Genomic DNA, 26,200 nt, shown 5'->3' with positions numbered 1-26,200 from the left:
GCTGAAATTTGGAGCTAAAGTCAGCGGATCTTCAAAATGGAGCTTTTGGTCAGAATGTGTTTGTTACAGTTCTTATGCCATTTTTGTTTAAAAACATTAGCAAAGTGACAAACCAAATTCTTCTACAACAGAGGACTGTTCTCCTCCCAGAACACCCAACGACACTAACCTCAGTCTGAACTAAGAGCCATTTTCAAAATTTAAAAAGCCCCAGAAAGCATCTGAAAGCAATAAACTTTAAAAAATGGCCAAGCAGGTTTCCTTTGAACTTTGGATGAAAAAAAAGAAAAGGAAAGAAAAGTTACGGCCAAGTTACAAACCCCTGGAAATAGGCATTGGGGCTTAAGAAATTTCTCATTTGTCACAAGTTTTCTGATGGAAAATATTAATTGTTTGAGGACTTGTCCTGGATAGGTCTTCACTTTGACCTGAGAAAACTTTTACAAACGGAGGAGAGAGCAGAGCTTCTTTCCCTCTGATAACAGTCACTTGTGAAGTAACACCACCGTATTGATGGTGCTTCTCAAAAGTTACATGAATGTTGATGTTTCAGGGAGCCCTCTAAGGAACCCTAGACAGTCGCATGGATTACTCACATTTCAGCCACATCCCCCATATTCAGTGGCACAAAACAGGAGAATCCTGTTCTGAAACAATGGCCATTTGAACCAGAGCTTTTACCTCTGTCCCTGCTCAGTTCTTCACAGATGCCCACTCATTCCCTGCCCATGGAGCTTGGAAGAAATAATCCTCCACCCCTCGCTTCAAATCTACTGTCTGCCTTCCTGTTCTCTTCTCCACCTTTGCTGTCTGTTACAAATAACAACATTACAGCCTGCTCCAGCAAAGCATTTAGTTTTTATATGCTCAATTTAGTGGAAGTAAATTCCTTACCAGCTTTTGCAAAAGTGAAATAAGAGTGAAATAAGTGAACATAAGGGTGTTGGCTAAATCAATTTAACTAAATAGTTTTTAAACTGATTTAGTTAAATTGCTACAATTTTCTTGTGCGGACAAGCCCCTAGTTATGTGTCTGTATTACATCAGCCCAGAGACACTTAAGAGTTTTTTACAAAAAGAAAAGGAGGACTTGTGGCACCTTAGAGACTAACAAATGTATTTGAGCATAAGCTTTCGTGAGGTACAGCTCACTTGCATCCGATGAAGTAAGCTGTAGCTCACGAAAGCTTATACTCAAATAAATTGGTTAGTCTCTAAGGTGGCACAAGTCCTCCTTTTCTTTTTTTGCGGATACAGACTAACACGGCTGCTACTCTGAAACCTGTCGTTAAGAGTTTTTGTGCTGTCTGCTTGCAGTGGAGCTACTGCTGCGTTGATCTGAGTGGAGAGATGTGGTGAAGTTCAGAATGAGAGAGCAGAATGGAGGAGAAATGCCTGGAGGTGTCCCTGCCTTCTCAGACTCATTAGACAAATCTGATATGCCACACTTTGTTCGGTTGGACTCAGGGAGCCATCTGTACAAAGGAGACTAGCTATTTGTGTTAAATGGGAAATAGGATTGCTAGTAATTCTGCTACCTCTGCTATTTTCACTGCTCCTGAAAGCAAACATCTGCTAGTTAAGCCAGTTTTCTGTCTTTCCGGTGGATTTGTTGAGATATTTCAGGACAGTGTTCTTTTTTTATCCAGGTGCTTCCCATCTTTGGATATTTTTGTTTTGTTTTGACTGTGATTCAGACTATATCTGAGTTCACTTAGTGGTTTCTCTACAATTATATACTGACCTTCCCTTCTCTCCTTCACAAAACCAGAAACTATTCTTATAGAATCTGATTTATTCTTCTTGTAGAATGTAAGGACATGAACTTATTTTGGTCTGGCTTCTAGAATATCTAGCTTTTGCAATGTGAACACTCACAAGGCAAATCTTTCCTAGTTAGCACCTTATTGACTATAAAAATGCTCTCCTGACTTGTAAATCTTCACATGTCTTTGATTCTACTCAGTGAAAAAAGGTGCTTTATCTGTACGGCATGTACTGGTTCTTTAAGTGAATTTCTTACTATCATTTAATATCATTTGAAATTATATGATTATAGAGTGGTTCGTGGCTTAGCTCTCTGCCCTTGGCATTGTCCAGTAAAAAAAAACAGATGGGATTTTAGTGTCAGAACTTGAACATTATTTGTTCTGTTTTCAATTTTAAAAATATATTTTCAGAAGTAATATACTACATTGTTCATTAAGTTAACACACATGGCCTGGGAAGCTTAAATTAAGGATGTTCTATAACTGAAAGCTTTTATTACTTTGACTACATTCATCAAAGGAAATTAAAACTATCTGGTTTTAAGACAAATCTAAAACACAACTGTATGCTGTGCAATTCATGGGAGCCCTTGAATCAATGTGAATATCCCTGCAATAAAGCGGATGATTGTTACTAGTAAAAGGATCAACTTGAAATGTTTTGGAGGTTGTGTTTGGTTCAGCTAATCATGCAGAAGTTTGGATGTTTAGCTAGATTTAACCATACCAGTCAATCTGGAAATCAAGATGGAGATTTCATGAGATTAAACTTTCCCAGGAGATTTCCAGTATACCATACATTTAGCTGAAAATACCTTGAGTAGAAGCTGCCCCTCTCTGTATTTCTACTTCTGATCCTGGCAGAAATCACAAAGTAGAAAAGAACATGAAACAGAAAAGGAAAAAATAAGGAAAGGGTTGACTGAACTTTTCTGAATTTCAGAAAAGTTTGTTTGGTTTCAGTGTGGATCATTTTAAATTTTATCCAAACATTGCAGATCTGGCTGAATTGATACATCGGGCTCCCTTGAGCCACTGCTTCTTATCTGAGAAAGAGAGAGAATTTTCTTATGACACAGTGTTTTTTATTACCAGAAAAATGTAACCCAGAGATCATTGTCGATTTTAAGGGCATAGGTACCTGGGAGATCAAAGTGGAAAAATACAGATTTTTTTACATGTAAAATGTGCAGTAGGTTGGTAAAGTCGCTACTCAGTGTAAAGAAGCAAACAAAGGGAAACTATTAGATATGGCCTGACATCATCACTTCGGTAGAATAACTGCCTAAATATGAACATAAAGATAAAGAGAGTCTCATTTGTGGCCTTGACTATAAAAATATGCGAGATGCACAGATGGCAAGTCTGCCACCAAATGGAGGACTTTCCAAATACGTCTGAGACAATGGCCAGACAAAATGTATGCTCCAAGCTGGCAAACTCACAATAGTGCTGCTATCGCCCTCGAATAGAGCCACTTGCTCAGTTTCATGAACTGTAGATAGGAGTCTTAGATGACATCTGATTGAGGTTTTAAGGAGTACAGTGAATTAAAGTGTATCTGGAGAGCTAGTGTAGATGAAAACCAAAGAACACTATTTGGGTTGTTGTAAAGTTCAGAACCAGACTTCCTGAGGAAAAGCAAATGTTCCAAACTCATTGTAAAGAAAATTCTATCTGTTATGTTAGTTTTGTTCAGTGTGCAACCTTTGCATTTTCTAAAGGCTGTTGGAAGTTAGTATGTAAAACTCATTGCTGTGATTATTATTGGTCATGATTTGTAAAGAGCTGACAATAAAACTAAAGTTTGAATGTAGTTCCCTTAAATTTAGGATTTGCAAAGTTACTGAGAAATAAGCCCAACGTTTTGATGCAATAAGTGAGAGGGGGGTTACCATTTACAGAAGTTACTGTTCTGTTAGTGGGCGTTGTACATCCAATGAAAGATTTTCGTAGTTTCTGGCATCCAGTGGAAGTTTTTGTAATTGGACCAACTAGGTAGGGTGGCTGTTCTCCTCTGCCAAAAGGAATATCTGGATTTCTGATTCTTTAAGCTTTTGTTTTGATTGTGCAACATAAACACACGCCAGCGAGACCTCTGACTGCTTGGCTGCACCTGTATTGTTTTCCTAAGGGTTACCTACCTACTCTTACTCACACATGGGATAAACCCAGGGGTTGTTTAGCTGGCAGACTGTGGAACAAGAGGGAGGTTCAGAAAAATCAGACTGTGGGTTGTTGTGTGTTTTCGGTTGCCCTCTTGTGTTAAAAGGATGGAATAGCTGAGAGAATGCATTAAATGCTGTATTTCTGTTGATGCTCATGGCTGACATACCTCTATATAAATATTTATAAATGATAGAGGTAAAAGTATGTAATGCATTGAAGCCAAAAATGTAGCTCATGGGATTGATCTCAAAGGATTAGGAAGGTCATTTTGACAATAATTGTACCATATTTAGCTTAATAAGGCAATTCTTAACAAATAGTTCACTTTAGAAATGTATTTGACAGTGAAGTAGTTTTGACCTTGGCTTATTGTTTCAATTATCATTCAAGATTAACATCATAAACCCATTTTTTCAAAACTAGTACACGTTGATGAATTGGACCAAATGTAGCCAATTATAGAAATCAGTGGATTTGGACTCTCTGGGCTTGATTCACCTTTACTCAGGCTCTTTTATACCAGATTGGCAGTAAAAAGGGATCTGTAAAGTGAGTTCAAGATGCCAAACTTCAAGGCCCTTTTGCGCTACCAGTTTTTGTTTTTGAAAGAGTTCCTTGAAAATGCTGACTATATTTTACACCTTCTCTGTGATCACTTTTCTCAAGTCAACAATGTTGTGTGATATCCAGGCACATGAACTGGTTTTCATTTAATGATGCTGCAGGTATGTCGAGAGTATCAGCGTGGCAATTGTAATAGAGGAGAAAATGATTGCCGGTTTGCTCATCCTGCTGACAGTGCAATGATCGATACCAACGACAACACAGTTACTGTCTGCATGGATTACATCAAAGGGAGGTGTTCACGGGAAAAGTGCAAATATTTTCACCCTCCTGCACATTTGCAAGCCAAGATCAAGGCTGCCCAGTACCAGGTCAACCAAGCTGCAGCTGCCCAAGCAGCAGCTACTGCAGCTGCCATGGTGAGTCCAGAAAACACCTTCAAAATGTAACATTGATGATAAAAAATGATTAATTTATTAACTATTCTTGCTGAAGATATGTTTGTTCAGGTATCCCATTCACTACACAGTGTAATGAGCTTTTACAGCATTTACAGCCAGATCTACTCTTAAATAGTTTCAGACTTAAAATATTTTACTAATTTTTGGTAGCCGATGTATACAGGGGTGTGTGCGCGTGTGTGTGTATGTATACATACATGTGTGTACTTATATGTAGACTCAAAATATGTATCTATCTATTTATATAGATGGATATAGATAGTGTGTGTGTGAGTGTATTGCTATAAATCTCCATTTATAGGGATCGTTATTTCTGTCTTTAAGTATATCCATCTAAATTACCATTAATGGTATTCCTGTTTCTACACTAAACTTTGTTTTCCTCTTCTTTAATCTTGGAGGTTTTTTGTATCACCAGTAATATGCTTAAAAATTACTTAATTTAAAAAATAAGATCTGAAACTTCTTAAGAGTAGGTTTTCAAGCAAATAGACTGTAACATTATTTGAGGGAGATTTAATCATATTTTGTTCATCTTAAATATTACGGTGTGGATGAATAATTGCACAACTAGGGATGCTTGAATATGGCAATTACATGGAGTAGGAAAACTACAGCACATTTGAAGGTATTAGAAATGAGTACAAACAGGCTATTTGCTAAAATGTATTCTTAAAGTAAATTTTTAACGTGATCTAAAACTGATTTTAATGGGTCCAGTCTTTGTTCTTTGCTTAGCTGTTAATATTGTCCTACATTTTTACATAACTACATGATGTGACCATTAAAATACTACTTCATGTAACACATGGTTTGCTATCCGTAGCATAGTACAATAAACATGAGAGAGGCCTTTTTCTATGTTTGTTTATGGATACTTGAGCAAAAATACAGAAGGCAGACTCTCTTTCTCTTGCCTTTCACTCTTTTCTGTTAGATTATCTTGTTTGTAATTAACTACATAGAGGTTGTATCCTCACAATAACAACTTAGTAGTGCCTTTATTGTGCATGCTTAGTCTTGTTATTCGTTGTATATGGCATTCCGATGATTTGTTTTTTATTTGTTTTTTCTCACCTACCCAAAAATGCACTGCTGCCCCCATGATGCACCTCTGCTTGCTGTTTATGTTAATGCGCTTGAACCCCACTGGCCCATTGCCATCATGTGCTCGCTGCCTGCTAATTAAGACTCAGTCGGCTGTCAAATCACTGAAGCGACCCCTCGAGGCAACCTTTGACCTGGTACTATGACCTTTCACCTTTTAGCTTGGCATGTAGCTTTATTGTAGATACACTTTTTTTATTAATTTGTAAACATTTAAATACAATGGAAAACTGAGTGTGGTTTCCTGTTCCAATTAGTGGGAAAGAATACAATATACACATAAATGTATATGCCAAACAAATGTTCCTAAAGCGCAGCAGCCCACATTCAGTTTGACCACCTTTTAGACTGTTGTAAATGAAGTACATTTTGAGGACATTAAAATTGTATTTATTACTGTATTTTTATGTATCTGTTTGCTTGGCATGGCTTAGCGATATTCTTATGTAGATTTAACATTTGTAATGCAATGTTAAAGTACCAGCATGCTTTGGTACATTTTTGCATGTCTAGTTAGACTTTGGGAACTGTGGGTATAATTTTTAATATTATCTTGTTTCATTCACTCTGTGAGATTACTATTAACATTGCTTTTATTTGTCAATCCTCATGGAGCTAGCAGTGCAGCTTTCTTTTTTCCCAATATTGTTGCTTCTTACGGAAAACCTGAAGCTTTATACAGTATTTTAGCACATTATTATAACATAGAGCTCCAATACATTTACTTACATTACTTGATGGTTAAACTAAAGTAATGCGTCCTTTTAAAGCTGTCACCTTGCCTTTTTACCTGGTAGTTCAGTCTGCTCTGGTGCTTGCTTGCTCATGGATAAACATGGTGCTTGCTGCCTGCCTCTTTTTTGCCTTCTACTGATTTTTCTTTTTCTTTTTTTCTTTTTTTTTGGATTGGATTTATTTTTTTATACTCATCCACCGTTCAGGGAATTCCTCAAGCTGTACTTCCCCCATTACCAAAGAGGCCTGCGCTTGAAAAAACCAATGGTGCCACCGCAGTCTTTAATACTGGTATTTTCCAATACCAACAAGCTCTTGCCAACATGCAATTACAACAGCATACAGCCTTCCTCCCACCAGGTAAGTATTTCTTTAGTTTTTTGTAGAGCAAAGTATGCTACGAAATTTGTATTCAGCATTTGTAATACACTTCTGCAGGTATCTGTATTGATAGTCATTGATATATGCACAGTTGTAGTAGGATATTTTTTGCTTAGACTGAGGAAAGGAAGTCTAGGAATTAAGGTGTTAAGGATCAGGTAGGGATCATATAGAATGCTGTTTCTGTGTATGCTTGTCTTGGAAGCTGGGTAGATGTTCTCCAATCTAATGTGAAAATCAATATTTTGGAAGCACATGATCTATTATTTCAAAACAGATTCTTAAATCTGTTCTCTTCTTTCTTTTTTCCTAATTAATACTTTTTTACACATCTATTGAGCTATTTTGTATTACTCCTTTTTGCTGTAAGACCCCTTTGCCTTAACTTATTTAGCAACAGTACTTCTGAACCATATCACTTTGTAAAGGGTGAGGTTTTGAATTTTACTTAGTGATCATGAAATGCACAGTTAGATGGCATTACAGCTAAACTAATATGGAAGCACACGGAAGATGTAACTGTAAAAGGAATCAGAGGATCAGACACCAAAATTTTTCCATTAGTTTCAGTGTGAGAAAGATAGAACCCTCAGTTGCTTTTAGTAAAGAGTGATAAAAAGATAGCTAATATTTTAGTTTGATTGTTTCAGAGCCCAAACCTGCACTCATTACTTCTAAAGAAATCTCGCTGCAGTCAATTTTTGTTGCATAAAGTCTGCAGGACTGGATCTATAAGAAGTTTGTATCACTACTTGCTTCATAAAAATCCGTATTTCCAGTTTGTTTAAAACTCTGCTATAACTTTTTTAGTTAAATTGTGAAAGTCAAATTTTAACTGCAGAGAACTAGCATTTTAAAAAATGTAGGTAACAAAAATGAGAACACTGCCTATCAGAAACAGAAAAATCATTTCCTAACCATTTTTGACATGTGTTTCAGCCACATCAGCATGATTGACTTTTACCGTTCCATTTTTGGTGGTGTGGTCTGTCATTCAATCAACATGTATACATGTAATTTACACATATGGAATAGCTGCTTGACATGAGATATAACTTCTCTAGAGCCACTGTAGCCCATTGGGCGTCTAGGGTCTGATTCAAAGCCCATTGAAGTCAATGGAAAGACAAATCAGTGGAAAGTCAATGGTCTTTGGATCAGGCCTCTAATATACATATTTAAAAGAGACATTTCAAATGTATTTACATAGTAGACCATCACAGTCCAACTTGCAGGCTTCACATATTTTAAAAGCTCCCCTGATCTTGGTTGGAGCTGTGCATCTCTGGTAAGGAGCCCCTCAGCTTCCCTTAAATAAATGGGGGTTTGGCACCTTGGCACTTTCAGCCTCCACAGAATCGGGCCCATTACCATTGGGATCATTAACGTCATTTGTGTAAATAAAATTTATAATTTGCATCACATAACTGACAGGGAATGTCAATAGTTACATGGGGCCTTTCTCAGACCTTACTCAGGCAACTTCATATTGAAGTCAGTGGGCATTTGGCCTAAGTAAGAACTTCAGGACTCATTGAAACTCCATTGGGACTCTGGATGCTGAATTCAGAGGGGACAGGCTAGTAGTTTCAGGATTTAGCCTGCACAGGCTACTGTACCAATTCTGTTTTTCATTTTTTTTTTTATTAAAAATTACTGTTAAGGGGCAGACTAGCATCCATTTTAGTTTTCCATTGATCTGATGCCTTCACAGAAACTTTAAAACAACATTTCCCACTAAAATAACACTTTTCACTTTTCTTTATGGCCCCCAGTTTTTATGGAGTTAAATTAGTTTAATTCTTGTTTGTGCATCATTATCATTAGTGAGAGCAGCGCAGCTGTGGAAATAGTACTTTTCAATCAATTTCCAGCAGAACCAGGAAGGGAACTTACAGCATATTTTTGGGAGGCTCACACAACAGTCCCAGTCCTGAGAGGTGTTGGGTGTTCTCAGGCTTGTTGTCTTGACTTCACATGGAGTTGAGGATGCCCGGCACCTCCCAAAAGGCACTTGCCACATTTCAACATTAAGTCCTTTAAGGGGAGTCGAGGGGGCTCAGCACCATTCAGGATCAGGCCCCAAAGAGTAATGACTGGGGTTTTTTTTAATGTCTTGATGAAATTCACCAGAGAGAAGAGGGCCCAGAAGGCAAGACTCTCCCCAGGACTTGCACATTAAGGGTGTATGTGGTCTGGAGGCCCTTACATGGGTCCTCTGATCTGGGCTGAATTTCATCTTTGGCAACAATGTTGGATTTGTGTTTCAAACATACCTAGACATACCTAGAGACCCCTCCACATTCTAGAGCTCAGATTTAGCTGCCTTGCATGGAAAGGTGCATGGAGGAGAAAAGGGGACACATCTAGTACCTAAATCTCCAAGTGCCTCCAAGCCCTGTCCTCCATGGTTAGAGCTATGCCCAGACTCTTGTGGGACAGGTCTGCTGCAGGGGCGACTGGAGCATTTTAGCATACATCCCTTGTGTCTCACACAGATAACTACACCTGCCTTTGCAGGCTTTGGAAAGTGCATGCTGGAGTGGCGGCTCTGCTGCCCTTTAAACAGGTGCAGCACATGCTTCCCCTCAGGCCTGGCCAGTGTAAAGGATGGGGCCAAGGTCTTATTGCTTTCCGGCCTTTTGTCAGGAGTTGGTACTAATAAAGAGCAGTGGTAATGCTCCCTGTGAGAATTCAGCTGTAAGCATTAGGGTCCTACCAAAGTCACAGCCATGAAAAACGCATCACAGACCGTGAAGTCTGGTCTCCCCCCGTGAAGTCTGGTCTTTTGTGTGCTTTGTCCCTACACTATACAGATTTCATGGGGAGACCAGCTTTTCTCAAACTGGGGGTCCTGACCCAAAAGGGAGTTGCGGGGGGGGTTGCAAGGTTATTTTAGGGGAGCCACAGTACTGCCACCTTTACTTCTGCGCTGCCTCCAGTGGAGGCAGGAGAGTGGTGGTTGGTAGCCGGAGAGCGGCAGCTGGTGGCTGAGCGCCCCGCCTGCAGAAGTAAGGATATCAGAACCGCAACCCCCCCGTCCCCTCTCCAACTCCTTTTTGGGTCAGAACTCCTACAGTTACAACACCATGGAATTTAAATAGCCGAAATCATTACATTTATTATTTTTTAAATCCTATGACCATGAAATTGATCAAAATAGACCATGAATTTGGTAGGTCCCTAGTAATAATGTCATTGCAGGTGAAGTACTGGCAGGGTGTGGTGTCATGTGTCAGTAAACTGACACAGGTGTGTCTGATTTCTGTGCATGTTAGACACGTAAATCTCTTTGAGGATCTGGACCTAAAACACTTGAGATTGAAATGGTTCAGATAGTCCTCCTACTGTGAACCTCTGACCTTTTGAAGTCTTCCAGAATCTGTTGCTTCCGGGAGCTGTCTCAGGAACTGTGGGATAAGTACTCAGAGGGCATTTCACCTGAAACAGTTTGGAACAGCTCTAGTATAGATGTGGGACAAAACTGCAACACGTCACACCATGAGTCTGTCACATCCAGCGTGGATGCACTGCACCGTTTGTGCTAAATTGGTACCATCTTACTAGTTTGGTTCGGATTAGTGCATCTTTAGCATGACCTTAGATCAATGTATAAAGTTCCAAATGAGGCCCTAATTCAGGAAAGCATAATGGACCAGACTTTTAAAATAATTTAGGAATTTAAAGAAGCAGAGGCACACCCATTCAGATTTTCAGAAGCTTAGGTGTGTTCATCTCCTTGAAACCAACAAGAGATAGAGGCCTAAAAAGCGCTTGTGAAAATCCCACTAGGTGCCTAGCTGAATTATTAGTTAGCTAAACTCCTTTAAAAAGTATGTGTTTAAAGGTCTGATCCTGCACCACTCTGAAACAATGGGAGTTTTGCCACTGACTTCAGTGTGAGCAGGATCAAGCCCTAAGTGCTTTCCTAACTAGAGATGGATTTAGACACATACCTAAGCATTTTCCTTAATTGGGGCCTCTGGCTCTGGGGACTAATTTTGCTCCCCTTGAAATGTTAACGGGAGCAGGATCAGGCTCTGTAACACTAATTCTTCATACAGATTGAAGCACTTATGTTCTCTACTAATAATCTGGTCTATGTGGTGGTGCTTTCTAGATTTAATTGAATAAAAAAACTGAGTGAAACAGCGAATCAGGAGTAGGAAATATATATAAAGAGGAAAAGGAACTGCTTAAAATCCCAGTGAAAACAGAGTATCCATCAAAATTACTGCATTCTCTCTAGACATAATTTATCTGAGAAATTACAATCAGTTAAATTAGCACATGCTTGAAATCAAATGCTGCCGTGTGCTGCAAAGCCAAGGAACATTTGAACTAGCAAATTCACTATTCATACATTCTTATTGGTAAATCAAAGCTTTTGAAGTCAAGATTAATATTTAGGTCATAGCAAAAGTGATTTTTATTATTGGCAAGTGGGTCCTACTGCATTATGTCTTCATATTTGCAAGTTATTGCACCCTAGCTAGTATTTTCATTGCTGCCTTACGTTCATTTGCTGCAAATCCCTCTCAAAACTGTGTGTACTGGTTATAACATTAATGATGATGATAACTCAAACTAAAATTTAAGGTGAAAGCTTTACAGTTATATTTCAGAGAATCATTACAAAAAGCTAACTCTTGTTTTTAGCATGTAGACTTAATTATGCATGGACTGATGTAATATACTAGGTATAATAAAATATGTAAAACATAAGGGCATTTGTACTTGTCTAATAACATAGAGTGGCACAGCTTTCAGTTATACTCATGCAACTTCATTGACATCATGACGGTTGTGTGGGTGTTATTGAGAGCAATGTGTTTAGCACATAGTCTGTAGTTCAGGGTCAAATCTGGGGCCACATATTCGCTCCGACAAGTAGTTCCATTGACTTCAGTAGCAATTCACCTGTGAGTAAAGCAAGCGGGATGAGGCCTTTCCTTTAAATAGCCCTCCTTTTAAACATCTTTCATGAATAATTACATTCTTTTTTGTTTAATAGAAATAGTAAAATAATTAGAAGGATTAATTATGCCATTTTCCCAATAACCTTAAATGTGTCTTCTAGTAATTACAGGCATTAACGTCCATGTTATCCCCAGCATTAATGATAGTAATTACTATTTTATTTCTCCAAAAGCTCATGGCTTTGGCATTGTACAAGTTGGTGCAACATGGCTTATAAATCTATACACCACATAGCACAAGCTAGGAAGATAACATGCATCACCATTCAGGCGCAATAATTTCCTTTTGTTATCGCCATATGGTATCAAGGTAATAGTGTGCAGTGGTGGTGTAGCTGTGTTGGTCTCAGGACATTAGACAGAAAAGGTACGTGAGGTAATATCTTTTACTGGAGCAACTTTTGTTGGTGAGAGAGACAACTTGTGAGCTTATGCAGAGCTGAAGAAGAGCTCTGTGTCAGCTCGAAAGCCTGTGTCTCTCTCACCAACAGAAGTTGGTCCAATGAAAGATATTACCTCACCCACCTTGTCTCTCTAAGGTAATAGTATAGCAGTAGCTCCCACAGACAGTCACTCAGAGTCTGTTTCCAGTTTCATATGGTCCCCATCTTCAGGACTTCATTATTTCGTTTATATTGATTCATATCAGAGTAAATTTATCTAACAATATGATTAAATAGGGAAGAAAGTCTTTTCAAAAAATGTTCAGTATGATGGATTATGAAGAATTGGGCCCTTTGTTTATAATGTTTAATTTTTAAGCTTCGGGTAGGAAACAAAAAACATGCAAATACTGATTTCTCAATATGGAGCTAGCTAAAATAAATGAGATTGCCCAAGTACTGGAATTTGAAAACTGGGAGTTGAGCATGCCTAAAAATGCAGTGCTTCTATTGACATTGATGTCTCTTTGGAGAATTGATTTCTTATTAATTAATTATTATTTATATAGCACAAGGAGAGTGACAGGCTACAAGATTGTCTCTCTCAACTGAACAATTATCTAAGAACTGTTGATGTTCTACAAAGGCCAATGGGTCCACAGACCCAACAACATATGGTCAGTTAAAGTGTGACCTACAGTGTAGAAACAATGCCAATCAAGTGTGCTTAGCTCATGCTGGGAGCTATGTGGGAGACCTGCATTTCTTATCCTGCATTTAAAATACAAAATAAACAGTGTGAGGAAAAATCAGAGTTGAAGCTGACACTTCATCTTCAGCTTACCCCACAGTGTCTACGTATTGTAAATAATACTGTGTGCAAAATTACCACTGTCCTTACTACAGCTGAGCAAACATTTGGCAAAAAATGCAGATTTGGGTCGACCAAAACATTTCATGAATTTGGGTTGATTTGCCAAATTGTTTCAGTTGTTAAAAAAGAAAAAAAATCAAAATGTTTGTTTAAAAACTCTAAATCAAAATAAAATGTTTCATTTCAAACAAAACTCATCATTGGACCCAAAATGATGGGTTTGTTTTAATTTTTGGAACTGCCAGTTAACTGAGAAACCATTTCTTCACACAACCCAACTAACACCTATGCAGTACCAAGACACATGAGATTCCTCTAGAGGGGTTGGAGGAAAAGACACAAGACTAACTCTGGGTCGATCCATCCCTTCCTATGGGAAAACCCACACAAGGTAGCCCTGAGTGGAAACTCCATGAGGATCCATCCCCTCATGTGGTTCTTCTCCCCTATTATTCAGCTGGCAAATGTGGTGAATACTCAGAAGAACTGCTGGGGTTCCACACTAGCTCTGGCCCCTGGCAGGCCCCCTACAACTGTCCCTGGCCCCATCTCTTCCTGGGACAACTGCAGAAAAGAGAACGTTTCACTTAGCCTGCACCAACTCTCAACCTGTGCACTCTCTGCTTCCTTCTTCAGCAGCATCAGAGACTGATGGGCTTAGGCAGGGAGAAAACTCTGTGTGGAGGATCCCCTGTGCATATGGATTGGATAACGGGTGAAACAATCCCACTCCTTCATTCTTTATTATCCTGCATATCTCCGTATAATCTTAGTGCTAGGATTAACATAAATTTGGGTGCTGGCTTACCCTGAGAGTGTTAAAGATAAATAACATGTTTGATCATTTCCTCTAATCTTAATAAAATATAGTTAAAAAGAAATATACGTTTATTTTTATGCTAACAAAGTTTGTCAGAAAGATAAATCAATCAGATTAAAACTGAATTTTGAAATAAGCCATGAGACCTTTTCTAGTAATATTTCATAGACAAATGAAACTATATAGAAATAAAGGCAAACAAAATGTACCAGCACACAGTTCAATCAGCTTTTTTTCTTCACTTAAGACTAGTTCTACTTGATCACTGTGCTATTGTATGATTTGATTGTGCTGACAGTTACATGCCACTGTTCCCATAATAACAATTTTTCTTCTTTGTTCAAATGAAATTTTCTAATTACACGTGTGATGGGTTGTTTTAATTCTTTTCCCTTTTCAAATCCACCTTCCTGTTGCAATGCATGATGGGCAGGCTCAATATTGTGCATGACACCCGCTACAAGTGTTGGTAGGTGCCAGCTTTGTTTCTTGATTATCTTAAACCTGTGGTGCAGCTCACAGACCCTCAAAATCCACTGCTAGGTTTTAACTTGCAGCTCTTGTGCCAGTCCATCCCCCCATCACACCCTCTGCACTAACACCTGTCAATTAAATGCAGTTGTTTTATTTAATTGACATGGACACCTAGAAGTTGGATAGTAGTGTTCTGAATTGCACATTTTTCCTTGGTGGATTTTGATTGGACTATGAGTTTGTGTTTAGAAACTGTCTTGTATTAAGTAACATACTGTGTCTTACTATAGTAATATAAAACATACTTTCATTCAAACTGATTTACTTTTGTGTGGTAAATACTTGGGTTGGATTTTCTTGTTTGTGTTTTTGTTTAGACATAAAAATGTAAACATAAGGACATTTTTAAAATACTTTTGTTGATTTCATATTGAAACAATTGAACTTGTTCGTGTTGATTTTCTTGATTTGATGGTAACAAGCATTTTTCCCTTTTTTTCCTCTTTCATTTCCCTTTCTCCCTTTCTCCCTGGAATGTTGTCCTGCTTTGCACTGTGATTGCATGTCACTCGCTGGCAATGATGTCTCGTCACATGGCTTATTGCTATGATAAATACCATGCTCAATTATTCTATCACATGTTGCCATGGTTCCCCTACTGCTACACTCTTCTGTATGTTGGCTTATGTGATTTTCCTTCCGAAAGTTCCCATGGTGCACGGTGCTACGCCAGCCACTGTGTCTGCAGCAACAACATCTGCCACAAGTGTCCCCTTCGCTGCAACAGCCACAGCCAACCAGGTTTGCTAATTTACAGCTTTGTTCCTTAAAAACAACTTGAAATTGGTGCTTTTAATGAGCATGGGGGTTTTGATTTTACTTCTTGTTGGCCTACACATTCTCTCTAAGAGTTGTAGCATAGCTTAGAAAGCTTTTGTCCAGGCTCAGAAGGTGCTACAGCTCCATTTCTGATGCTAAAAGTATTTTACATGAGACTTTCTGATGCACTCTTGACATTTCATAGGCCATGTAGCTTATTTATCTTTTCATAGATCTAAAGAGAGACAGGGATAGTACACAGAATCCAATTTTTCTGTGCACATAAAGCCTACAGTTCTTTTGCATGCAAAACTCTGGTCAAAGCCAGTGGGAGCTGTGCGTGGAGGGATTACAGGATCAGGAATTTAAGAGTCTGGACGTGTTTTGAATCTCTTCAAAAACAAAACAAAAATATTTGTGCTTACGCAAGCCAGAGGCACACTTGTAAATCTTTGTCTCAACTTGTGAATTAGTTAGGAGAGGCCTCATTAATTTTATAATGGACAAACTTTAACTAACTGAATGTCCATTCAAAACCTGACTAAACTCTTTCTAAACTACCACTATGAATGTTGTTTTATCTGGGTATAAAATGAGGATGAAAATTAATGCTTAACAAGCTAAACTGTAAGTTAAACTTCTCCTTGCACTGCCACAAACAACTCTGTAAAGATAAATGTTGTGGGCCACATTTACATGGGTGCATCTCCCATTTACTCCAATGGAAATTGCACTTACATAAATGAGGATGGAATTTGGCCCAGTGTTTTAGCTCACTAGATTGTTAAAAATTCAGTTGTTTTCTACTACATCATAGTTGGAACATTAACTAGAAAGAATAAAAACATTCTAAAAGACCATTTCCTTTCTCTTTTATTTAAATGTACCGAGAAATAAATTTTATAAGCCATACTGCAAATTTAGAATTCCTGCACATTATCATTGTGCTAAAAACATAGCACCAAATACTGTGCTAAGATGCAAGTAGTGCTCTCAGTCAATTCACTGAGAGGCCCACAAGTGTCTTCAGGGTTTTTTGTTTGTTTTTTAAAATGTCCTTAACTCAGTTTCCAATTTTGTGGGGGATGTTTTGCATTCACAGTTAATTTCAGGGGTAAATGCTAGTATTTAAGGCCAGGATTTTCAAAAGTGCTAACCTTTGACCTAACTCTGCTTCCATTAAACTCTGAGCACTTTTTAAAAATCCAGTCAGGTAGTCAGAGCTATGAACAGTAGTACTTGTGCCTGAAATCTGTTGCAGCTGCACCTCTAAACCTGCAGGCAACTGCACTTGTAAAATAGGATGCTAGTTCTAGAAATCAGGAGCCTGTTCCTGCAAAGTGTTGAGCACTATACATTTTTCGTTGAGAGTTCTGAGCCTTTTATGGGGTCAGGCCAAGAGCCTTAGTATTTGTCCTGGAGTATCTCCATTGTTGCTTGCTACACACCACCTTCTTTGCTAAGCCAACTGTAAACTTTTTGGTGGCATATGCAGCAATTGGCATCTCAGCCATCATGCCTGAAAATCACACTGTTATAATGATTTATAAGTGTGCACATCAGATTCCCTTGTGTTATTTAGATATTTTAAAAACCCAAACCAGAATAATCTGGTCAGTTTTCACAGAAGCTGAATGTAATTTCTCACCACCTACCTCTTTGTGCTAGAGGAAAAAAGGCTTAATTTTGTTTTTCAGTGAATAACTAAAAGTCTCTCACAGATTTAGCCCAGAATAAGAATAATATCCAGGAATACTCATGGAGAAGTTATCATTCTTGTAAATAAGCGTCCGCTAAATAAATATACTGTATGTCAGACATATCTTAACTGCATGAGTCATTTACTGCACAATTTAAATAATTTTGATTTTAAAGCCTGCAAACCCCTGAGAATTGCTGGCGTGAGCAAAACCACAAAATGCCTGTTCTCTATGTGAGGTACCCTGCGCTTGCCCAAAGAGATTGTAGGGAAACTTTCTGTTGTAGAATCTGACCATTTCATGCATATCCTCCCTGGACCCTCATAACACACTTCAGTAAAGTATTGCAGCCAAACCTCAATATATACATATATAATTAATATATGTATATAGTATATAAGCAATGCTGAAATTGCTTAATGCCACACAATGCAATGCGCATGCATGCAGAAGGTCTTAAGATCTGGCCCTTCATCTTCATTGACTGGTGTTGAAGGTCCTTGGTATGTTTCGACAGCACTATCCCTGATGCTTCTACACAGTTGGGTGCAACATCTTCTCCTGCAGCAGTAGACAGAATGGTATGAGAAGCTTCATTATGCTTGGAGCACATTTCTGTGCAAGTTGGCAATGCTGTAAAACTGTATAAAGATGACAGGTAAAGAGAGGGCATTAGAGGTGGAAAAAAAACACTAAAAACATTAAATTTGTTTTAGAGAAATATTTCCACCCTCCCTTTCTTTTGCAGGTTTATTAGCTGATGGGAAATATTACTTGTATGACTGTAAATAGCTGTTAACCTTGAAAAAATCAGTATCACATCATATTGCAGGGCTTGTTTTTCTGTACATAAGTGCGTCTTTCCACTTCCCAGTCCTGTTTGTGATGAAAGTTTATGTACAATTCCTTTCACATTTGTAGTTCAATGAAAATACAGTACTGTTTTCCCTGATTGAGGGCCCTATTCTGCAAGGCCTGTGTACATGCACTCCCATGGACTTCAACTATGTGCCACTCATTGGAGGGCTTGCAGGATTGGGCTCCAGAGAGATGGTTGACTAGTGTGCTTCTTTGCTACTTCTAAATATTATCTTGTGGTTTTAATTTTAAAAAAAATACTATGGAAAATGAGTTGATAAACTTTAGGAGCCATTGCAAATTCTATTGACAACGTTTTGAGAATTGTTCACTAGTTTGGGGTGCCTTCCTTTTTTGGTACCAAACTTTGACACTTTGTACCACTTTTTTATAGGGGACAAGGACCCACAGCTCAGCTCAACTCAACTGTGGGTCATCACCCTTTGTGAAATCAGCATACGAGGCATCTTAAATTTGGCACCCAAAAATGGAGACACCCAAAGTTAATGATCACTGCAAAATTTGGCTGAGGTTGTTTAACTGTAGAATTTATTGTTTCAAATGATTAAGTGAAATACCCAAATCACAAAAGTTTGTGTAGGCCAACAAAAAGGGCTCTTCTCAATTACTGCACTGCATGAACTTTTGTAGATTTTAACTTCTTTTACTTTCTAAACAAACAATACTTATGTACATTGGTCAAACAGTACTTACCACAACGTTTTTCAGTTTTAAGTTGCTACTTTAGCACTTCAGTTTACTTTAACTTATAGTATAAAGTCCACCACCTCACAGCTGATCCCCACTTTTCTGAACTGTTATGTTCTTTAATAAAATGTTCTCTCTCTTGGTTGATTTGTTGCACATGTTATTCATTGTTTACATTTTTACCTATAGATACCCATAATATCTGCCGAACATCTGACTAGCCACAAGTATGTTACACAGATGTAGACATTTTGTCATCAAACAGTAAGTTTCCAATGTATTGCTTGCATAGTTTTCAAACTCTCTTTGTGTATGTGTATAACTTGGCATTTTCAGGGACATATTGGATTTTTAAAAAATAAAAGCTATGGAAAAATGTTGTGAAAGAATTGATATGGGTTTCTTTGACATTACCGAACTTCTGGCACATGTCAGTCACAGCATTCATATAGAAATGATTTTTAAAAAATATTACAGAAACAGACAAGTGTGTATGTGAAATGAGTTGGTGATTTCAGTCGATCCTAGTCAACAAAATCACAAGGCTGCTGCATCTGGCATGAACAGTCACCTTTGTGACACTCTCAGCAGAGGCCAAGGGTTGAACTGGCAGAAAGCTGAATTCCCCTCTTCCCAGAAACAGATCACACAGATTCTTCACAGCAGCTACTCAGTAGCCTGTAATCTACAATACTTACCAGAGTTCCCCCCACTCTACTTGTGCAGGTGATGTACATGATGGTGGAAACAATAATCTCTTCCCCATCCCACCTGCGACCAAACCCTTTATGCCAGCCTATTTGGAGTTGGTGCAGAGACTCTTTTCATATGTGTGTGAATGGTGAGGAGATCATTCCTCAACCATTGGGCTTAAGTGATTATGAGAGTCTTGCTTCCAGCCTTCTGCATTTCACCCTTAATTATGTGATCTGCTTCTTAAAACATCAGCCTCCCATTTTCAGGGGGCTCAGGATGTAGCAAACTCAGTTTTCTTTTTATCTGCCCTGTGTTTGTCCCCTCCAAAAGATACAGCAGTTATCAACTTTAAATTAACGCTGTTTGTACCCCAAGTACATGAAAGGCCTTTGGGGAGGGGAGGCCCCAGGTTGTTGGCACTGACAGTCACTGTGCTGGGGCACCAGTATTGGCTCTAATAGCCCCACTTTGTTCGCTGGCATTGGAAACCTGCAGGGAGTGCCACGTTAATTACTGTTGACACACTGTGGCAGGTGTAGGGAGGTGGAGTCTGATAGGCCACATCTACCCCAGTGATTTAGCAATAATTGACCTGCAGCTCCCTGTAAGGTTCCAACACCTTCTAACAGGGTGAGGTAACTGGAGAGTGCTGCCATCTCATGAGAGTGGGCTTCAGCTTGTACTGCCATCTTGCTGCCCTGCTGGGGAAAGTAACCCTGGGACCGGCCAAGCTTAGGGTGGGGCTCGTATAGTATTATTTCGTTAATAAAACCAGAGTTTAGTCAATGAGAATTTAACTTTTGTTTGAGACTGGCAGAGGCACCACTAGCTCCTATGCCCCGGGGGCCGTATGTGGGACAAGTCACTTTACTGAGAGTTGCTTTAGAAAGACCTATTAAATTGCAGTGTCTGCTAAGCCAGCCTCTGTAACTGAGAATGAGAATTTAGTCATCAGCCTAACTCAGCCTGTGGCTTCTCTTGAGCACAGACTGCCAAATTATGATAAATTATGTGTGGTATTTTTGTGAAATAGGGTACTTAGTAGAGAGAGGTCATGCTGAGAATACAAGCTCAGTTTCTACTTGCATATGTTTGGCTTGAACTACAGCCCTAGATATTATGTGTCAGATCTTTATAATTTAACCTTTCTTCACAAAGAAAGACTTTTACTTGACTTACCTGTAGCGAGTTCCCCACCGACCTTTCTATGATGAAATCCTAGTTTAAATTTATGATTTGGGCTGTTCATTTTTCTTTCTGTCTGATATAGTATCTTACCCAACTACACTAGGCTAGCTTAATAGCTGCAGCAAGTAAATATACCACTTCAATCCCACCCCCTATCCCACGACAGAGGTACTGTCTACTAGTCAGGTTCAAGCTGTAAAAAACTTATCATTCACTTTGGCCAAGATCCTCTGTAGTATTTAGGTACCTCGTTCCCATTTTTATCAATGATTTTCATAGCCCCTTCATTGTAATCTTTCTTCAGCAGAGGAGGAAATTTATTCTTGACACTAGTTGATGATCAGTCCTGAAGGAAAAGGATTGATACCCCCTTGTAACTTTTATCCTAGCTGGAGTGATTTCAGATATTGTAGTCATAGTCCAGTCCTTTTTAAAAAAATTCACACTAAGCTATTTGCCTTAGCATTATCCTACAACAGTGACTTCCACAGGTTAATTTATTATTGCATTAAAAACTACTTCCAGTTATTCCTCTCCCCTTACTTGTCTCCTCACTCAATTATATCATCTATTTTATTTCTCCTTGTATAAAACACCACCTTCCCCTTCTCAGTTTCTACTTTTTATTGCCATTCTCTGGGCCTTTTCTATTTCTGCTATGACCTTAATGAAATGATGTGCCAAAACAGAATGCATTTTTAAGGTGAGACTGTACTATTGGTTTAATATATGGAATCATACAAGTTCCTTATTATTCTGTTAGGCCAATTTTTTCAAATTTTCAAAAGCACCTAAGTGACTTAGGCCTAAGGCCTCAGGCACCTAACTCCCAGTGATTTCAATGGATCTTAATCCCTTAATGGCCTAATTGTCTGTCATTTTGCAAATGGGATTTAAGTGTTTACGTCTGATTAAAAGTCACTGGGATTTTGGCTCCTAAGTTGCTTAGGCACTTTGGAAAATGTTACCCCAAAATCTTGGTTCCGATGAAGTGGGTGGGAATACCGTCTACTGACTCCATATACTCCAGTGGGACCAGGACATGGCCCCTAACACGAAGCCAGTAAGTGAGTGGTATACTGTCAATCCTACTAGGTAGAGGAGGCTGTAAAATTCAAGAGCAGGGGTTCTCAAACTGGGGGTCGTGACCCCTTGGGGTCATGAGCCATCAGCCTGCACCCCCAAACCACGCTTTTCCTCCACCATTTATAATAGAGTTAAATATAAAAAAATGTGTTTTCAATTTGTTAAGGGGGGGTTGCACTCAATGGCTTGCTCTGTGAAAAGGGTCACCAATGCAAAAGTTTGAGAACCACTGTTCAAGAGCAACAGAATACTATTTTATTATACATGGTCAATATGTATAGTATGTCTAACATGTCTGCAAAGAAAATCTTTTCTGTGAAGAAATTGTTTGAGGGTCAATCCTGTAGCCTTTTTTGTAAACAAAATTCCTCTTGACTTCAATGACTGATTCGCCTCATGTTGAGATTGCTTTAAGAAAATGAATGAAAATGCTAAATTAATTTTCTTTCTGCCTGCTTCCCTTTCTAGATCATACTAAAGAGAAAAGGACAGTGTGCTTGGATGGAGAAAAGGACATGAGCATTAGCCATAATGTATATACCGTCAAGCCACACACAAAAATTCCCTCAGCAGTAAGACATCCACATACTGCATGTTAACAAGATGAAACGACAACTTGGAAATCCACTGCACACTGTTGCCTATATACTTTGTACATTTAATTGATATTTGTGCTGAGGTGATCTTATTGTCTAAATCTACAACATTGTCTATCTTTTCTAGCACAGAGGTATGCCTATATATTTAAATATGCATACATAGTCTATTTCCTACATAATCATGTATGTCATCTTGAAAAGACAGACTATGATGTAATCATAAATCTATTATGTATTGGTACGTCTGTAGACCAAGATATAATTTTTTAAAGTAAGTTTATTTCTTTCAAGGTTTACAAATAACAAAGGTGCACCTTGTATTTAAAATTGCCATTATAGATGAGAGCGTGCATGCACAGTAATTTTTGTTTAAGAGTAATATTTTTAATGTAATAGATTGTAAGACGTGGTAAGAGAGGTATCTGACAGAGATGAATGTGCCAAGCAAAACCACAACTGTGTATATTTTAAAGCACATCAGTGGCTTTAAGTACCATGTTGTTAAGGATTCTCATGAAGTGCCATAGACTGTACATCAGATTAGAGTATTATTTCTGCAGTGTTATTTTCAGAGCCACATTTTTGCTTATTTTGTTAGTACTATTCAGTCAAAGGCACCATTCTGTTTCCAAAACCAAAGCTGTCTCAGAAATGGCCAATTCAACCTATAATAAAAGTAGACAACAGAAAAACAAACTATCAGTACAGATTAACGTAACACATACTGGACATATAAATATATATAAACTATTTTAAGGCATTGTAGTGTAAAATTTATGCATATTATTACTGAATAACTCAATATACAAAAGGGAAAAGCCATTTCTGAGACACAATAACAAAAATGTTTGAGGAACTTATTTTGCTTCTATTTATAGCCTCTGTCAAAAGACTATAAATGCTTTGCAGAGATGGATTTCACTTTTGCTTAAATGTTTCATCAAAGTCACACTTCAAAATAGTGACTCTAAACAAAGAAGAAAGAAGCACTGACATCAGATGCATGATAAACCAAAATATGAAAAAACTGAGATGTTAATTAGCATAGAATTGGGTGGGTTAAATACCTGGGTGAGTTTTGTGAGTTTTTTTTGTTTGTTTGTTTTGTTTTGTTTTGTTTTTGGTTCAGATTAACTGCTTATAGCCTTAGAAAGCCTTTACAAAATAATAATAATAAAAAAATAGATGTGCATTCAAGTTTTTAAGAATGGATTCATCCAAAGGAATTCCTTTTTGTGGTTTGGATGTTGCAGTTAGTAAAGGATATTTTTGCTCTGTTCAGCAAACTGCTGAAGTGGGGGCCAGGTCACTGGTAGTATAGCATGGAGTGGAAGAAGTGTGAGTTCAGTTATAGAACTTTCCATACTTCCAAGTTTACTGCAAGTTTTTATGCTTGAGAGAGATGCTTTCTAGTATAAGAATGATGTGTTGATTTTACTGATTGTACTGTACATCTATTAAAGCCTTAGATTATTACATTACGGGTTAAAACCCATACCAATGTAATTTCAATCATGTTAAGAAAGTATAGATGACTTCACGTGTTATTGTAGTTACTTACATTACAGAATATTACTTATTTTTTCTTTTTAAAATGTAGTTTTTATTTCTTACATTTATTAGATCATTTTCATTTTCTATTACCAGTTGAATACCATTTCAGTTTATAGAATTTTGTTTTATTAGATTATACTGATGACTTTTTCAAAATACAAAAAAAAAATAAAAAATAAAAAGTAGGTTTTTTTCTTCATAACATATTCAGTTTTGAATTTACATGTAGTGTCATGAGTATTTGTATTATTGTTAACTAAATGATTTATATTTTACTGATTTAATATTACAATGTAAGAACGTCAGTCATCGTTAGTTCTTGTCTAGTTTTCATTAAAAGAACAAAGATCTTTTATATGGATATCTTATAATTATATAATCATTGCTAAGTAAGAGGTTCAGTTGTTGCTATCGCAACAATCCTGGCAGACAATTGAATAATATTTTGATGATTTATTTTGTTTGTAATTAGTTATTATAAGAAAATCTAGTTCCTAGATATTAGAATAAAATTTATTTTCTACTGTATCCATTTCAAATGTTAAAATATTGTTTAAATATTTTTTGAAATCCCTGAATATCAGGCCTTGTTATAAATAAGCTGCATAATCAATAGATCAAGGGACTTTTTGTTGATAATCCAAATACTCAAAGTTTACGTAACAAGAATTAAAGCGTGTGTGCAAACTCTTGAGGGTTGATTATGCTGCAGTTTAGCATGTGGGAACGTATAGAGAGAAGGTTGACTTTTTGCACTTCTGTATATAGTCAAAAAAGAGAGAAACCTGTATAATAGTAAGATCTTATTTTGAATAAAAATGTCTATAATTACAAGGAGTTTTGTTAAGGCTAATAAAATGACAGGCTGAACAAAATTGCTTGCAAAAGTGGCACAGAGTTAGCACTCCATACCCCTTCAAAAAAGTTGCTTTGCTTTATGTGGACAGCTTGTAGTTTGCCAGGATTTTTTCAGCTGGAAAGATATGCCATCCTTCCAAGATCTCATGACTGACAAAAAAGCTCCACCGGTTCAAATCTGCCTGAAAATCATTACTTTAAAAAAAAATTTTTTTAAAAAAGCAGGTATTTCAGACCATCAAGGTGAAATCATGGATTAAATATTCCGTACATTATTCAAAAACTACTGCATGTTTAAAGTATCAAAAACAAAAAAACAAAAAAAAAACAAAAAGACAAAAAAAAACAACAACCAACAACTATATTAAGGATATATTCTATTCAAAGCAGTTTCTGACAATTTCAGTGGTTTATTGTTCACAAAACAAGAAACTTCAAAACAGATATTGACATTCACAAAAATTAAATTATGAACAGGCAAACCAAACAGCACACTGTAGCTGTAGTTATGTGATTATTTTTTTATTGTAATGGTCCTGTTCTTTTAGCAGGTGAAAAACAAAAACCTATCAAATGTTACCTTTTGAATGAAAAGCACTCAAGAAACCATGTAATTACATAAGCAAAAGGTGGAAATTAGGCCATTATTTTATCTGGAATATTCAGTATTCACACTGATTAATTAATAACGTTGCACTTACTTGCAACCCTGCAACTTTCATCTGCTGAAAGGACAAATGTGCTTGGTTTTACTATTATGTAATCACAGACTTACTTTTTGCTTGTAGTTGCTGCAAATTATGTACTCTGTCCTGGGCTGCAATTTGTTTCCATGCTTATTTTATTATTACTGCTATAGTTGACCTTGCTGTATGGAAAAATAAAGTGAAATTGCCCTAATAAAACTTCTCTTTCTTAATTATATTTTTCTATTTCAGATTAAAAATTACATTGTTTTGTTTTGTGTGCATTTTTAATGGATTCACACATTATGTCCAAGGGAGAATCATTTAAATGAAAAAGATTAACTGTCTGCTATCATATGTTTATTTTACAGTGTGCACCATATTACATATGCAATACAGACCATGAAACAGTCTATTCTATCCAAATCAGACATGTACAATCCTTTACAGACCTGTTCCATGCATTACTGAAAATTCATTTTCTGAGTTCCTGACTTTATAGATTCATAGATTTTAAAGCCAGAAGATACTGTTTTGATCATCTGATCTAACTTTCTGCCTAACACAGGCCTGAGAGCCTTACCCAATAAGTTCTGCAAAAAGCACATAACGTCTGGTGGAGCTATAGCGTATATTTAAGAAAGATATCTTGTCTAGATCTAAAGATTCCTGTGAGGGGGAATCCCTAATTCAGTAGTTCCAATAGTTAATTACCCTAATGGTTCAAAATGT

At 37.5% G+C, this 26,200-nt stretch overlaps 1 protein-coding gene across 20 annotated transcripts in view; it reads left to right on the top strand.

Moving 5' to 3' along the window:
* The window catches only part of MBNL1 (muscleblind like splicing regulator 1), a 199,527-nt gene extending 174,345 nt beyond the window's left edge, over nt 1-25,182 (top strand). For 13 of the 20 annotated variants that reach the window (XM_073359665.1, XM_073359661.1, XM_073359648.1 and 10 more), the window contains 7 exons: nt 4,664-4,921; nt 6,154-6,207; nt 7,012-7,165; nt 14,676-14,711; nt 15,423-15,517; nt 18,991-19,065; nt 22,240-25,182. In XM_073359665.1, the coding sequence (XP_073215766.1) occupies nt 4,664-4,921; nt 6,154-6,207; nt 7,012-7,165; nt 14,676-14,711; nt 15,423-15,517; nt 18,991-19,047 (654 nt within the window). In that variant the 3' untranslated portion in view covers nt 19,048-19,065; nt 22,240-25,182. Of the gene's footprint in view, nt 1-4,663; nt 4,922-6,153; nt 6,208-7,011; nt 7,166-14,675; nt 14,712-15,422; nt 15,518-17,752; nt 17,817-18,990; nt 19,066-22,239 lie in introns of those variants that run through there. The other 7 variants (XM_073359657.1, XM_073359653.1, XM_073359656.1 and 4 more) reach the window with 4 other exon arrangements.
* The last annotated feature ends 1,018 nt before the right edge of the window (nt 25,183-26,200 follow it).

This window comes from Lepidochelys kempii, chromosome 9, assembly GCF_965140265.1.
Source record: "Lepidochelys kempii isolate rLepKem1 chromosome 9, rLepKem1.hap2, whole genome shotgun sequence".
In the NCBI taxonomy this organism is placed as follows: Eukaryota; Metazoa; Chordata; order Testudines; family Cheloniidae; genus Lepidochelys; species Lepidochelys kempii.
Note: the sequence above shows the minus strand (reverse complement) of the source record. Positions and strands in the feature narration are given on the sequence as shown.